Raw genomic sequence first — 15,280 nt, 5'->3', positions numbered from 1 at the left:
GTGAAAGGCTGATTAGTGAGTTTGGGGATATACTTTGTCCAAATTATAAGAATTTGCTGGACATTATCTTGTTAAAGTTGTATTTTCCTGATCACCATGTTAGTTCTACAAATGGTAGATCAAACTTTGACAGTGTAAAATCTAAACTAATAAAATATTTCCTTTCTTCATAAACCATATACATGAAAACACCTTTAGAAACAAAAATATATTTTTACCCTCTCTCTGGGATGCTGGCCAAAGAAATCTGGATGCACAGCAAAATAGAAAGGTCTGAGAGCATTGAAGACTTCAGCCCCTGACAAAGGTCTTGCCTGAAGAACCCACTGTAGCAGTATTTTCTCCAGATACAACCTAACAAGAAATAAAAGCTTTATGTATTAAAGTAACCTCCAAATGGTGAAGTAATATAAACTACATAAAAGAAATGTTACCAGAATGGTGTGAACACTCATATGAAATACAATCACTTAAAAATAAGCCGTACTAGAAGGCTGGATTTTGTCTCATGGGATCAACAAAATTCTATTTAACCATAACAGGCCTATTGTGTTACAAAGACTGTTGATGCTAACAGTTCTGATTAGTGGCATTCAAAAAGTGGTATTTGGAGAAGGTAAGGGATGAATCTTACAAGTTCATATATGAAATTCTCCACAGAAATACCTCTTTTAAATACTGGTGATTGGAATAGTCAGAGGTACTGAGGGCTGCCATCTTGGAATTGGTGTTTCTCAAGTCAATGCCCATAACTTGAAGGTTCGAAAGTAGCTAAGAAGTTTAATATTTGTAAAGCACTTTGCTATAAAAACAAAGCATTAGTTCTGGGCTAAAAAAAATCCGAGTTACTTACCTCTTGTAACTGTTGTTCTTTGAGATGTGTTGTTCATGTCAGTTCCAATTAGGTGTGTGCGCACTGCGGGCATGGCAGCTGGAAGGTTTTTCTCCTAGTGGCCTCTGTTGGGTTGGCCAGGGCGGCCCCTGGGGTCACACCTTCGTGGCAATCAATATAGGGTCCTGCCGACCCGCGACTCCCTCAGTTCCTTCTTGCCGGCTGCTCTCACAGATGGGTACGAGGATGGGAATTGGAATGGACATGAACACCACATCTCGAACAACAGTAATGAGAAGGTGAGTAACTGTTTTTTCTTCTTTGAGTGCTTGTTCATGTCAGTTCCAATTAGGCGATTACCAAGCCCAAGTTTTGGAGGTGGGGTCAGAACTCAAAGGTTTGCTGACTGTAGCACTGCTCTACCAAAGGCTGCATCATCTCTGGCCTGTTGGGTAATAGCGTAATGCGAGGCAAAAATGTGCACTGATGACAACATGCACCAGGAAATATGCAACTGAGAAAGCTTGCGCCCTCATGGAGTGTGCAGTGAGTGGAGGAGCAGGACAGAGTTGGAAGATAAGAGTTCGCAACATCCAGGCACAAGGACCACTCATGGCCATGGAACAACCTGTTGAGACAGTCTGCCAACTTGTTCTGTACTCCAGGGAGGATCGAGTGAGCTATGCAAAAGTCCCACAGTCTAAGGGCTTCCTGGCACAGGGGAGAGGAGCATGCACCCCATCTGTTTATATAAAACATCACTGTTGTGTTGTCTGTCATGACCAATACACATTTCCCCTCCAGATGAACTCGGAAGGTCTGGCATGCTAGGCGGACTGCTTTCAACTCTCTGACGTTGATGTGAAGGGAACTTCACCTGGGACCAGAGACCTTGTGTCCTGAGGTCTCCTAGGTGTGCCCCCCACCCCAATGCTGACACGTCCATCACCAGCAAGGAGGATGGGTGAGGTCTGGTGAAGGGGACCCCGGCACACCCTACCTGTGGGTCGAGCCACCATAAGAGGGAGTTGAGGACTGGATGAGGTAGAGTGACAATCTTGTCCAGACTGTCCTGAACCGGGTGATACACTGAGGCTAGCCACACCTGACAAGTCCGGAGTCTGAGTCTGGCGTGCTGTACTACATAGGTACAAGCGGCCATGTGTCCCAGAAGCTTCAGGCAATTCCTTGCTGTGGTTGTAGGGAACTGTCTGAGGTTTTGAATGACGTCACCCAGGGACCAGAACCACGATTTCGGGAGGCACGCAATGTCCTGTGTGGAGTCTAGTACCACTCCTATAAACTCTATCTGCTAAATGGGAGAGACTTCTACACACTGAGAAGGCCCAGTTCGTCAAAAGTTGCTCTTATGAAGCCAAGTTGTGCCTCCACTTGCGTCCTGGAGTGGCCCTTGATTATCCAGTTGTTGAGGTATGGAAATACCTGTACCTATTGCTTGTGCAGGAACGCAGCCACAACTGTGATGCACTTGGTAAACACTTTCTACAGTACGCATCCGATGAAGTGAGCTGTAGCTCAAGAAAGCTTATGCTCAAATAAATTGGTTAGTCTCTAAGGTGCCACAAGTCCTCCCTTTCTTTTTGTGAATACAGATTAAGACGGCTGTTACTCTGAAACTTGAGGAGCTGCTGACAGGTCAAAAACGGGAGGACCGTGAACTAGTAGTGATTGTGGATCACCATGAAACTGAGGTACCTTCTGTGGGATGGCTTAATTGAAATGTGAAAGTAAGCATCCTTCAAGTTGAGGGTGGCATACCAGTCCCCTGGATCCAAGGAAGGGATAATGGAGGCCAAAGAGACCATGGGGAACTTCAGTTTCTTCATGAACTTGTTGAGATCTTGCAGGTCTAGGATGGGCCTGAGGCCGCCTTTGGCTTCCAGTATTGGGAAATACCAGGAATAGAAGCCCTAGCCCTTCAACTCGAGGAACCTCTTCATAGAATCATAGAATATCAGGGTTGGAAGGGACCTCATGAGGTCATCTAGTCCAACCTCCTGCTCAAAGCAGGACCAATCCCCAATTTTTGCCCCACATCCCTAAATGGCCCCCTCAAGGATTGAACTCACAACCGTGGGTTTAGCAGGCCAGGGAGCTATCCCTCCCCCTCTTCCACTGCCCCAAGTGGCAAGAGCGAGTGCACCTCCTGTATGAGGAGCTTCTCGTGAGAAGGGTCTCTGAAGAGGGACGGGGAAAAGGGGTGGAAGGGCAGAGAATTGGTGGGACTATCCCCTTTCTACTGTGTAGAGTACCCAGAGATCCAATATAATTCAGGCCCACACGGGGTAGAAAGGGGACTGTTGGCACGAGAAGGTAAGGTGATATGGATCCAGTGTCCAGACTGATGGGTCGCGCCCAGGCGCATCTTCACAAGGTCTGCTTCTAGCCAGCAGACTGCTTCCCCTGACCAGAGCCCTGGCCTCTTTCTGTTGTTTCTACCCCATCCATGAGAGAAGTCCTGCCTATTTTGAGGCTGGTATGAACAAGGCGGGAGTCTGCAGCTTAAAATGTTTCTGTGGTTTGCTGGAGTGCGGAGGCCCAGAGACTTGAGGGTGGCCCTTGAGTCTTTCAGGCTATGAAGCTGGGAGTCTGTTTTCTCCGAAAACAGGGCTGAACCCTCAAAAGGGGAGATCTTGAATTGTATGCTGGACCTCTTAAGGAAGCCCAGACACCTGTAGCTAGGTGGTCCGTTTAATGGCTATCCCCGAGGCCATGGTATGGGACACTGAGAATGCCACTTCAAGGGCTGCCTGAAGTGAGACTCAGGAAACCAGCTTTCCTTCCTCCACTAGAGAGAATTCTGCCCTGGAGTCCTCCGGCAACAACTCTGAATTTGGCCATCACTCCGCAGGAGTTGTAACTGTACCTGCCGAGGACAGCCTGGTGGTTAGAGATCCAGAGTTGTAGCTCCCTGGTGGCATAAATTTTCCTCCCAAAGAGGTCCATCTTTTTTGCCTCCTGATTTTTGGGGAGGGACCCTGGCAGCTTTGGCACTCCCTAGCCATGGCAAATGAGCGGGAGTCTGGTGGAGGGTGGGTATACAGGGGCTCAAACCCTTTAAAGGGAACAAAACACCTCCACTCATTCCTCTTTGCCGTTGATGGCAAGGAGGCTGGAGTCTGCCACAATGTCTTAGTGGTCTCTTGTATAGTCCGTATTAGAGGCAGGGCGATATGGGAGGGACCAGAAGGGGCAAGGATGTCCACCATCAGGTCAGAGGACTCGATGACCTCCTCAGCCTGGATGCTCAGGTTTTGTGCCACCCTCCACATCAGTTGTTGGAGCACTCTACTGTCCTCTAAGGCTGGGGCCATTGATGTGCACGTCACTGCCTTGTCATGCGAGGAGGACGACGAGGCCCTAGTTGGGAGTGGGTCCTGCTCGCTACCCCCAGAACTGAGGGGATCTTTTGGCGCAGCTAGTGCCATTGTGGCCAGGGCTGGTGCCGCTGTCGGCACCCCAGTGAGTACGGCCAACATCAATGATGCCGGAGGTACAGCGACCATCTGGGAGGCTGAGGGCACATATGTTGCTGACCTAGAATAGGACCAGTGGCCGTGGCCCGGGCGTAAGGCCTAGGGGTCCAAAACGGCCACTGGGCTGCCACTGACCTGGCCACGGTCTCAGTTGGAGATGGTATTCTTGTCTGCGGGACCCCAAACTCCTGCTCCTCCTGGAGCAGTAGGACTCTGCTTCTGACTCCGAGGATTCTGTATAAGACGACCAGCGAGGAGCGGAGCCCGTCTGTGCCGGAGAGTGGCGTTTGGGGCTAGGACTGTTGTTGCTCTGCTACCCGCAAGTTCGTTGATAGCACTGGTGACCGGTGCTGAGGGGATGGCAATTGGCATGGCATTATCGCCGGTTTGCCCCGGACGGTGCTGGGGGTCTCATGGGTACTTTTAGACTGCTGCGGGCATCCTGTCCTGTTTCAGGGGGTGGGGGAAGGCAGTGCTGTGAGGGTGATCAGGTCTTCAACCGCCTCGAATGCCTCCGGCGTGGACAGTATCTGCAAGTCACAGCTCTTCCAGACAAGGGAGGGGAGGGTGTCCAGACTCAAAAGGTCCTAGGGAGAGTCAGGAGTCAACACGAACCTCAATGTGGATGCTGAGCTTGTGTGGCCTGACGCAGGTCTCACAGCGGTGGGCTCCTTAAGCACTGCTCTGGGCATGGTGGAGCGTCCCCTCTCGGGTCTTCTTTTCTTGTGGGGGACTGGAGAATGAGAGTGCACGGAGCTCCTGTGAAGAGACGCCTGCCAGTGCCGAGAGTCTCTACTGGAGTCCTTTCTTGGTGCCGACTCATGCCCTGACGGTTCCATGGCACTGCGCCCCGGTGCTGAGGTGCTCAGCGTTGGCTCCGCTGAGCTGGGGTCTGAATGGGCATGCAAAGCAACTTCCATTAGCAGTATCTTGAGGTGCTGCTCCCTCTCTTTTTGGGTCCTCAGCCGAAAACCTCTACAGATTTTGCAGCACTCCTTGAGGTGGCCTTTACCCAGACATTTCAGGCAGGAAGCATGAGGGTCACTTTTTGGCATATGCTTGCCACAGTCTATGCAGGGTTTTAACCCTGGGGACAGAGGCATACCCCAGTACCAGAGAAAAAAGGGGAGGGGCCCAAAGGGTGCACCCCCAAGTAAACCTTATCTAAAACTAACACTAATTATACTCTATATACAAACTATTTACACAAAGAAGTTAAAGAAACTAGGGGAATTGCACTTGCAGAGCAAGAGCCACGAGCGTTCAGGCTAACTGTCACAGGCAGTAAGAATGAACTGAGGGGGTGGCAGGTTGGCAGGGCCTATATTGAGCATAAAGAAGGCGTGACCCCAGGGGGCACGCGCAGGCCAACCCAACAGAGGCTGCTAGGGGAAACATCTTCCGACTGCCGTGCATGCAGTACGTGCACACCTAATTGGAATGGACATGAACAAGCACTTGAAAAAGAAGTAATCATATTTCAACACAGAGAAGGCATCCCTTGTTCACTTCTGAGACCCACATGCCCATGGCTATTTTTAAACCTGAGCAAACTTACTTCATTTCCCAAGCATATTCTTGTATAGAAGACAAAATGATGTAAGGCAGCAGACTGGAGTAAAAGAAAATAAGCTTATTTGAAAATGAGGAAAGATGCAAGAACAGAGGGAAGAAGAGGGATGTTGACAGATTTAATTTCCATCATAGATAAAGAAGATTGTTTACAGTAAGATTTGAAGAGAGGGAGTGTTTGGATAGATAGATCAGAAAGCACAAATTAAAGGGTGAACTTCAATTGTGGACAGTTAAAGGAGAGAGTTTAAGGTTGTAAGAGCAAGTAGTGGGCAAATAGGAGGTAGTGTGTCTTTGGCTTTAGAAATCTGTAAATACCAGGATTACAATTCTGAACTAATGTGAAAACTAACAAGATGCAATGAATATGATATGGTTCCATTTCCTGGAGTGGCAGAGTTATATGACCACAGCATTCTTGATCACCCCAGAAGGATCTCAGGAGGCAGAACTGAAGTAAGGGCAAGTTCTGGCAACATTCTGGAAATGACAAAGAGCAGACTTGCATGGCAGATTAGAGAAATGAGAGGAAAAGGCAAATTCTGGGTAAAAGATCACTAAGGTTTCTGACCATAGTACAAAGTTGTCTGAGTTATTGTGTTAAATGAACAGGACAGCACACTTATAAATATCAAGGTCAGCATGTAAATAGTAAATATTTAACAATAGAATTTTTCCTTTGCAACTGATCTCACATAGTATACTAATTAATTTACCAGGAGAAGTAATTTTTCTTTCCATCAGCATTCACATTCAGTTTGAAACTAAGATGACGAAGAGCACTTCAGTTCTGTTCAGCAGTAAAACACCTACATTTATGCAGTGTCTTTCATTTAAACTATAGACCCAAAAAAAAAAAAAATCCACACTTCACAAAATTAAATACAAGACAGACAAAATCATAGTATGATCAGATGTTGATAAACTCAAGACAGGCGAATAAATGAAAGATAAGAGGCATAGTTGCATATCCTTCACATAGAAATGAGGACCATATAAAAATAATAAGACAGCCTTATAAAAGTTCATTCGTCTGATTTCCTGGGGTGAGTAATTTTACTGGAGAATAAATTGTGACGAACATTTCTTTGTGTCTACCCCTACCCTATAAAAAGTTGGCTAACAGATTTTTTTTGTTTTTTTGTGGCAGGGAGAGGGAGGAGAGGAGTTGGGTAGAGGAGTATGTGCCTGGACTGTTATAATTATCTTGATAATTTTGCAAGGCTGAAATAAGATGACCAAAAGGGAGATCAATCAATCAAGTTTTATTGCACTAGTCAAATGCCTTTGCAAACAAACACCATAGCCAAATCGCAGTTAGTTCAAATTTTATGAGATCTAGTAAAACCATCATCAAGAAACCCAAGAAAGGCAATCAAAGAATGTTTTAAAAGCCAAGATCTGTGCAAATATGGATATTCTGAAAATCAAATAACTTAACTTCACATTGCACTTTCTCTTAACAACCCGATGGTTTGGTCTTTGGGAAAAATCTTTTCTTTTCCAAAATCATTTAACAGTGAGTCAAATTAAAATAGAATTTACTTAGATCCATAACATTTTAGGGTCATCTCCAAATATCTTTTACAGCACTTGGGCAGCAGATTCCTTCATGTGAATACCTTTCCATCCAGCAATTAAAACAAGGTCAGATATCAGAGTCTCATGTGCATGTCTAAATTTTATTTTTAACAATTTTTTAAAACAAGTGTTGAGTTCTCAAGTTGAGATAAGGACCCTGATCTTGTTTGTCAGTATCTCTAACACTTTGTCAGGTCTTAAATTCTTCCCAAGTATTTTTTGGGGCTTGGTGCCAGGGCTCCCGCAGGTTTGAAAGTATTTACCAGCACTCTGTTCTGGATGGCTCTGGCTGAATTTAAGCCCTGCCTTTAGTTAACAACAGAACAACTGATGAGGCTAATAAAAAAGGGTAGGTGAATATTTAAGATTCAAATAAACTTGCAGGGCTTGAAGAATCTGACCGTGACAAGCACAAAGCTTTCTCTGGCAAAGATGGGGAGCCCTTACAGTTATAAAAATAACCTTTGAAATGTGAACCAAATGTAAACCAAAGCAACAGAGTCTTGTATGGGCAGAGAGACAACTCTACCACCTCTTCTGTTACTCCTAGTTTTGTCAAGAAGCAGACTGAAATTACCAAGACTGGTCAGCTTCACCACTATTATTCAGGAAAGGACAGTAGTAAAATTTATCCCCTCCCATATACACCATCTTTACAGTAACCAGGAGGCTCTGAGACAGTAAGAGAAAGATTTTCCCTTCCAGACACTCTTAAGTACTTTACATTTAATCAGACACCCACTAGCTAGAAGCTCATAAAAAAAAAAAAAAAAAGGTAGAGTCTGAAAAAAGATCCATGGACAACACCCATACAAGAATGCCAGCACCCTACCCCTTCATAGTTGCTTGGCAAAGGGCCTAGGCGTCCTGTACCTTACCTGTTCCCATCTTTAAAAGTTACCTCTGGCTAACATAAAAAAAAAAGTTATGAGGAAAAACTTGTAACTGAATGTATGTCTTGAGACATACAAATCACATTTGTCCAAGATCTTAATGAGAAAAATGGCGATAGATGGAAACAAAATAAATAAAACTACTATATGTAACATTACCATGTTAGAAGATAGTTTTTTGCTAGGATCCTCAGCCTATTTTGAATTTACTCAAAGGAGGAACACTCACAGACCATAATTAACCTAACAGAATGAAGAATATACACAGAAAAGATGGAAGACAGACCTTTGAGGCATCCCATAGCTGTAGCACCAATTTAAGAAATTAAAATTAATTTAGAGGAAAAAAATGCAAAGAAGGTGCCCTTGACTTTTTGCTCAAGGAGTGAAAATTTCCCCCCAAAACCGCATTCAGATTAAGGAGGATAAGAAGAGACAGGGATTCATGTTCAAAAGCAAAATCATTACCACCTAGAGTAGGGCAGTCTCACTATTGTGAAAGATATTATCAAACAAAATCTCTGCAACAAGATGTTATGCAATAGGATTGCAAGACATAATTATTGATGAAATAATACCCCCTGTTGAAGATTGGTGTCAAAATCTATTAAACTCAACTTTTTCCTGTAGTTTTCACATTGAATATCTTTGGTAAAAGTAATTTACTTTATCCTTACAGTTCACTTTATCTGTAATACTGAACTTTAATAGCATAAGAATTCAGTTATATTTTGGATATTTAATTTTAGCTTTGTTATATCACCTTATTTCACAAAGCCATACTCAAACCTATGTTCTGTTTAGCCTGTGTCTGACAACTCATCCTCCATTGGATGACTGAATGTTTATTGCAGCTATTGTGGTAAAAACGGCACATGGATAACAAATGACCGATTAATATTTTTCAATTTTTCTCTGAAACACAAAACCTCCAGTTTTTAATTACAAAGTTAAAGGGTAGATTAATTTGGCAATCAGTCTTACCTCCTCACAGACCCCAAATGGGAAAACATCTCACTGCTTATGCTCAAGTCAACTTTCAGACATCCGCTAGGTCACTTAAAGAAGAATACAGAAGGAAAGTATATTTAATGATTGTGTCCATGTATATTTTCTCCTTTCAGTTCTCTAAAAAACTGTTTTACAATTGAAGTAACAGTGGTAATGAACAACTAAGAAAATCCACAATGTGGGATTTGGTTTTACACAAGGATGGTTTTAGATTTTTTCCTAAGCTAAAGGAAAAAAGTATCCTTTAGTAAGTTATGTGATAAATTCTGTATTGACATAGGTGGATTTGAACTGATACTATTTGAAAATCTTAAACAGAATAATTTAAAGATACTCCAGTTTCTGAGTATGGCTTTTAAAAAAAAATCCTTTGAGATATTTAAAATGTTTTTTAGTTTCCCTGTTGATATTTATAACTGTCTTTTCAGCACAAGAGAAATTGACTGGCTACACAGGGGAAAACAGCAACATTGACTATGCACAAAGTGCTATCAAATCCACAAAACAGAACAAAAAACAAACAAAAAACAGAGCAAAACAGTTTTTCACTCAAACTTCTTCCAGTTATCTTAGGTGCTACATTTAACTTTATATTTGTTTTGAAAAATCTGATTTTCAAGTTGGTTGTGTCCCTTTAAAAACAGGTGGCAGATGGTATGAAAAACTATGTATAATTCGATATGGAATCTATTCCCACAAGAGATCATTGAGGCAAAAAGCTTAGCAGATTTCAAAATGAAATTAGCAATTTTTTGTATGGATAACAAGAAAAATCTAGAATCACAGTAGTAAACACTAAATAAATGAACCAAGAAAAGCCACCAAACAGTTTTGGAAGGGCTTAAGCCAATTTCTAACTACTGAGGGTTAGGAGGGAGTATTTCTGGAGGCAGATTCTCTCATAACTGCCTGCTGCAGTTTTCTTGCGTCTTCCTCTGAAACATCTGGTGTTGGCTACTGTATTAATTATGTTATTAAACTGATCAACTGAACACACACAATTATTTCATCTGCATCCTAATCAAAAGACAGTTGTGTCTGAGCAAAACACAACTTTATTTCCTCAAACAAACTAGATTTATACTCCACTTCTAACACCAACGTCTTTGAGAATAAAGCATCATTTATGCCTTATCACGTCAGAACTCAAAGTGAATACATTTGGTTTCATATTCCTATTGAGCCTTAGTTCTCAACCTTAACATGAAGGGAGAGTGACAAGCAAAAAGTTACTGCATTTTAAAAAAAACAAATCTGAGTCTTTTCATTGTAATGTATTTTTTTAATTTTTATTGAGTGTTAATCAAGTGATATCTAGGGCAGCTTGAAACAAATTGTGTTTTAATAGTCCATTCACCACATATTTTTTAAAACAGTCCTAATAATTTTTGCTTTAATACTTTTGCAATTCTCCATAGATGTAGGGCCAAACACTTCCTTATGTCAAGTATAAGGTTATTTGCTAATAAGTGTGTAGGCCCTTTTTTCCTCTTGGAAAGACACAAAATAGTTCAGCATAATTGGCAGTCTCCTCAAGGGAAGCAGCATAGTGTGTGTATAAATAGTGTCTGCTGTCAGCTCCTCACATTTAACTGAACACTTGATTGCTGTGAGCATTCCCAGCAGCATGCTGAACTGAATAACTGAACATTCCAGGTATACCAATGTTAGTAAGAATGACAGATGTCATGAACAGGCAAAAGCTGAAGGAGTTAAATACAAAGGAAATATTCACTTTTCTCATACAGCACAAAATCTGCTATGGTTAACCAGTTAAGTCAACAATTTGATTACTTTTCTAAAACAATTTAAAAAATCCCAACACATTCTTTACAGACATCTTCTTTCACCAAATCACACACTATTTTAGATTCTAATTTTATGCCTGCTGAAGCAACTACCCATTTCCCTAATTAGCCAGACTGCAGCATGGCTATTTCAACAACAGTATACACGGAGTTAACCAAACAAACATTCATATAAATATTTTAGCTACAATATTTCCAAAGGTTAGGAGTACAACACTAGAGCTGGTTCTGTGGCTTTTTGCTACCTCAGGCAAATTCAGAGTGGTCATAAGCAGTGCAAAGTAAATTACAAAAATTCAAAGACTGAGTAAGTTCTTAAAATATTTCATGAAGCATCCAGCAAATTCTACCTCCAGACTGTAAAAAACGGCCTTAAAATTAAAATCTAAAATGCGAGTCTTTAGCTCCATGCAAGAGAGAATGAATCAGGGCTGATTTGTCAACAGGAAAATTTAAGAGACACCATGTTGAAACCCACACCATTAACACGTGACTAAACATTTTGCTGCCTCAGGCGGACACCTGTTGGGCCTATGTTGCATTATGTGAGAGATCTGAGATGCAGTCATGTAACTGCAGTTCCAAATCAAAGCCTTTTGTGAGAGGCAGGAAAGGAGGAGTTTTAGCCTGGTCTCCAGAGGAGCTGCGCAGGGTGCCAGAACCCACACGGCCTGGCGGCTTGCACGCTCAGCATACTACAGAAGAAGTTTACAAAACACAACACAAGCCAAGTGCCTTCCAGCTCTTGACCATCCACAGCGTACAAGGCCAGAGGGCACCGTGACCTCTTGCATATCGCAGGCCCCCAACATCATCTAAACCCAACCACCTAAACTAGCCCCAAGTATTACAGCCCAGGGGACATTAGTCTGCACCCAGCCCCTGAGCAGAGCCGCCCGACCCCGAGACCCCACGAAGGGCCGCTCAGACACAGCCGCCCCGCCCGGCGGACTGCGTTTCCACGGGGTTATTGGTTTAACATCCAGTCTCTCCGAGGGTGCGTCCGAGCCAAAGCGGGCGCGGGCAGCGCTCGTCAGCTGGCCCCGCACAACACCGGGGTTACAATCCGGGCACAAACAGGGCTGCCTTCAAAAGCGCCAGGGGCCCCGTCCACCGCGTGACGGGAAAGCGCCGCCCCCGGCCTCGCTCCCCGGGGCAGCGGGATGATTTAAATGAGTCACGTGGAAACCGCTCACTGCCTGGGGCCGTTAGCACGTTCAACGGGCCGCTCCCGAGGGGTCGTAGGCCTCGGAAGGGCCCGCGGGCGCAGAACCCCGCGCGCCTCCTTACCTCAGCGTCGTGACAGCGGCCCCCGCCTGCCGGGGCTCGGTCCCCATCGCGGGGCACGGGCGCAGGGACCTGACACTAGTGACCCGCCCCCCCGCTCCCGACAGGGAGAAGGAGGAGCGGCCTGAGGGGCGGGGTCGCCGCCGTCACCTTCCCACCTCCCGGGCCGGTTCCTCCTCCGGCTCCGCCCACGCTCCGGGTCGCGCGCTGGTCCGGGGTCGCGCGCAGCCGCGTCACCTCGCGCATTTCTCCAACCTGCGACCAAGAGAGACAGCAAGTGTAGCCGCGCATGCGCGAGAGCTCGGCCGGGCCCCAGCGGCGGCTGTTGACCTCTCGGAGGCCGAACGTGACGCTCCAGCTGCCGAGCGACGGCGGAGCCCGGCCCCCAGCCCCGCAAACGCGATGAACGGACTCTCCCCGCCCCCCCCCTTGGGCCTTGCCGCCGTTACCGGGCTCCTCCGCAGCGGCAGGCCCCAGGCTCGCGACGCCGGCGCCCCGCAGTCCCATCCCAGCGCCGGTGACTTCAGCCCAGCGGAACCGGCCGGAGTTTAGCGGGCTCCTCAGGCTTCCACCGCTCCAGCAAGGAAGCGCGCGCGTCACGTCGGGGGTTTCGCCCTGTTACCTCGAAGGCCTCGCCTGTAACCGCACACGCCGCAGCAGCTGTGCGGGGCCGCCGGCCGCGCGCCCCTGAGCTCCCGCTGCTGCGAGTTCCTCCTCCCCGGGAGTTTGCGAGTGGGGGCTTGGCAATGTCTCCACCCACGCACCGGGAGTAGCTAGCCTGGCTGGGGAGCCCCACGCTGCTCTGTCTCTGAGCTGGAAATCAATTTTCACTGCTTGTGAACGCAGCTACCCAGCAACAGGAGTCTGGTGGCACCTTAAAGACTAACCCCTTTATTTGGGCATACGCTTTCGTGGGTAAAAAACCCACATCAAGAAGTGGGTTTTTTACTCACGAAGGCGTATGCCCAAACAAATCTGTTTATCTTTAAGGGGCCCCGAGATACCTTGTTGTTTTTTGTGGATACAGACTAACACAGCTACTGCTCTGATACATGGCAGCTACCCAGCAATTGATACTTATTCCTGCGCTAGAAGTGTGGGGGGGGGGGGAGAAAACCTGGATTTGTGCTGGAAATGGCCCAACTGGATTATCATACACATTGTAAGGCCAGTGATCACTTTAGATAAGCTATTACCAGCAGGAGAGTGGGGTGGGGGGAGAGAAAACCTTTTGCAGTGGTAAACACCCATTTTTTCATGGTTTGTGTGTATACAAAGATCTTCTGTACTTTTCACAGTATACAGCCGCTGAAGTGAGCTGTAGCTCACAAAAGCTTATGCTCAAATAAATTTGTTAGTCTCTAAGGTGCCACAAGTACTCCTTTTCTTTTTTTAAAGGGGACACTGTATTCCTTTTAAATAAACACACAAAGTACAGCCCTGAGGTTGATGGCCAGATGCTAATACAGCCCTTATCCTTATTTCTGGCAAGTTGGTGATCAAATAGAATTTCACAACATTCTAATAGATTTTTGAGCACTTTACATACACAATAACAATGGTGTTTGGGATTCAATGCAAAGCATAAACATATAGTTAAATTCAGTAGTAATAGGCAATATATGAAGTCCATGAATATTACCTAGAATTGACAGAATTTTATTTTTTTCATAATTTTGATGGATATTGATTATTTTTGAACTTTTTTTTATTTTTATCAATTTAAATGTTAAATTGTGGGACGTTAGGGCAAGGGTCACAAAATATTTAAAGAGTTAATATTCAAAAAGTTAAAAGCGTTGTAACTATTACAACATGTCAGCATTACATGTAAATCTATACAAAGTATTAGGTGTTTTTGCATCCTAATAAATGCCAGTCAATAAGTCATGTAAGCAAATTGGTTGTATAATTATGCAGGTTTCTGTGATGTCACCTGCTGATTCTCTCTCTCCTCCATTGGCTTTACCTTTAGTAGATCAAACATTTTCCACTGAAACTGGTTTTTGACAAAATTAGGTTTTTGATTAAATGAAAAATGTCTTTTCTCACTAGATAATTTTGAGTTTCTGTCAAAAAATGGAACCACCCCCAAATCCCCAGCCAAACAAAAAACTGATTATTGCAACAGTGCCTCCTGGGGGTTGTTGTTTGGCTGCTTCATGCCTCCATTCTCCTCTGTGGCCGAAGTTCCCCAGTTATGACCTCTCCCATGATACTTCACAGCCCGTGACTTCCATGATGTACTGCAAGTGCTCAGTAAGAAGGGAGAACATGGTACATCATGAGAATTATAGTTCAGCCAGAGACACCAGCCCACAGAGGAAAATGGAGTATAGAGCACCCAAACGACAACTCCTAGCATTTGGCAGCATTTCTGAATTGAAAGTTTTCAAATAAAATGTTTTGATTTTTCACTGAAAATTTGAAATTTTAAGCAGAAAAACAACATTTCAGGAAACTCAGGGTTTACAACATGTTGAGTTCAGGGAATTTAGTGCTAGGGAAGGCCTCCAGCATCTTTGGCCCATCCCCAAGCATACAAGAAATCTGATGCACCACTGATTGGTTTCATCCACTATATCTGGTCATCTAACTAGTCTGTTCTTTTGGTGCAGAACTAGCAGGAGTTCCTAACCCATGTAGAGAATTCTTAGTAAAGAAGGTCTTGGAGAGATGGTCCAAAGGTGACAGATGCAGGGAAGACAACAAACACCGCATAAAAATACAGATTTTGTTAGGGTTATTGGATGCTCTACCTAGGATGGAGGCAGTTCTATTTAAAGATGCATTTGTTTG

The 15,280-nt window shown here is 44.7% G+C and overlaps 1 protein-coding gene across 4 annotated transcripts in view; it reads right to left on the bottom strand.

Moving 5' to 3' along the window:
• The window catches only part of TCAIM (T cell activation inhibitor, mitochondrial), a 54,510-nt gene extending 41,309 nt beyond the window's left edge, over positions 1-13,201 (bottom strand). Inside the window, exons 1-4 of one of the 4 annotated variants that reach the window (XM_073333347.1) lie at positions 13,104-13,200; positions 12,485-12,736; positions 9,360-9,433; positions 219-354 (exon numbers count right to left, since the gene is read on the bottom strand). In XM_073333347.1, the coding sequence (XP_073189448.1) occupies positions 219-354; positions 9,360-9,388 (165 nt within the window). In that variant the 5' untranslated portion in view covers positions 9,389-9,433; positions 12,485-12,736; positions 13,104-13,200. The other 3 variants (XM_073333346.1, XM_073333349.2, XM_073333348.1) reach the window with 3 other exon arrangements.
• Positions 13,202-15,280: the final 2,079 nt, after the last annotated feature.

Source organism: Lepidochelys kempii, chromosome 2 (genome assembly GCF_965140285.1).
Source record: "Lepidochelys kempii isolate rLepKem1 chromosome 2, rLepKem1.hap1, whole genome shotgun sequence".
In the NCBI taxonomy this organism is placed as follows: Eukaryota; Metazoa; Chordata; order Testudines; family Cheloniidae; genus Lepidochelys; species Lepidochelys kempii.
The sequence above is the reverse complement of the archived record's forward strand: the minus strand, read 5'-3'. Positions and strand labels throughout refer to the sequence as shown.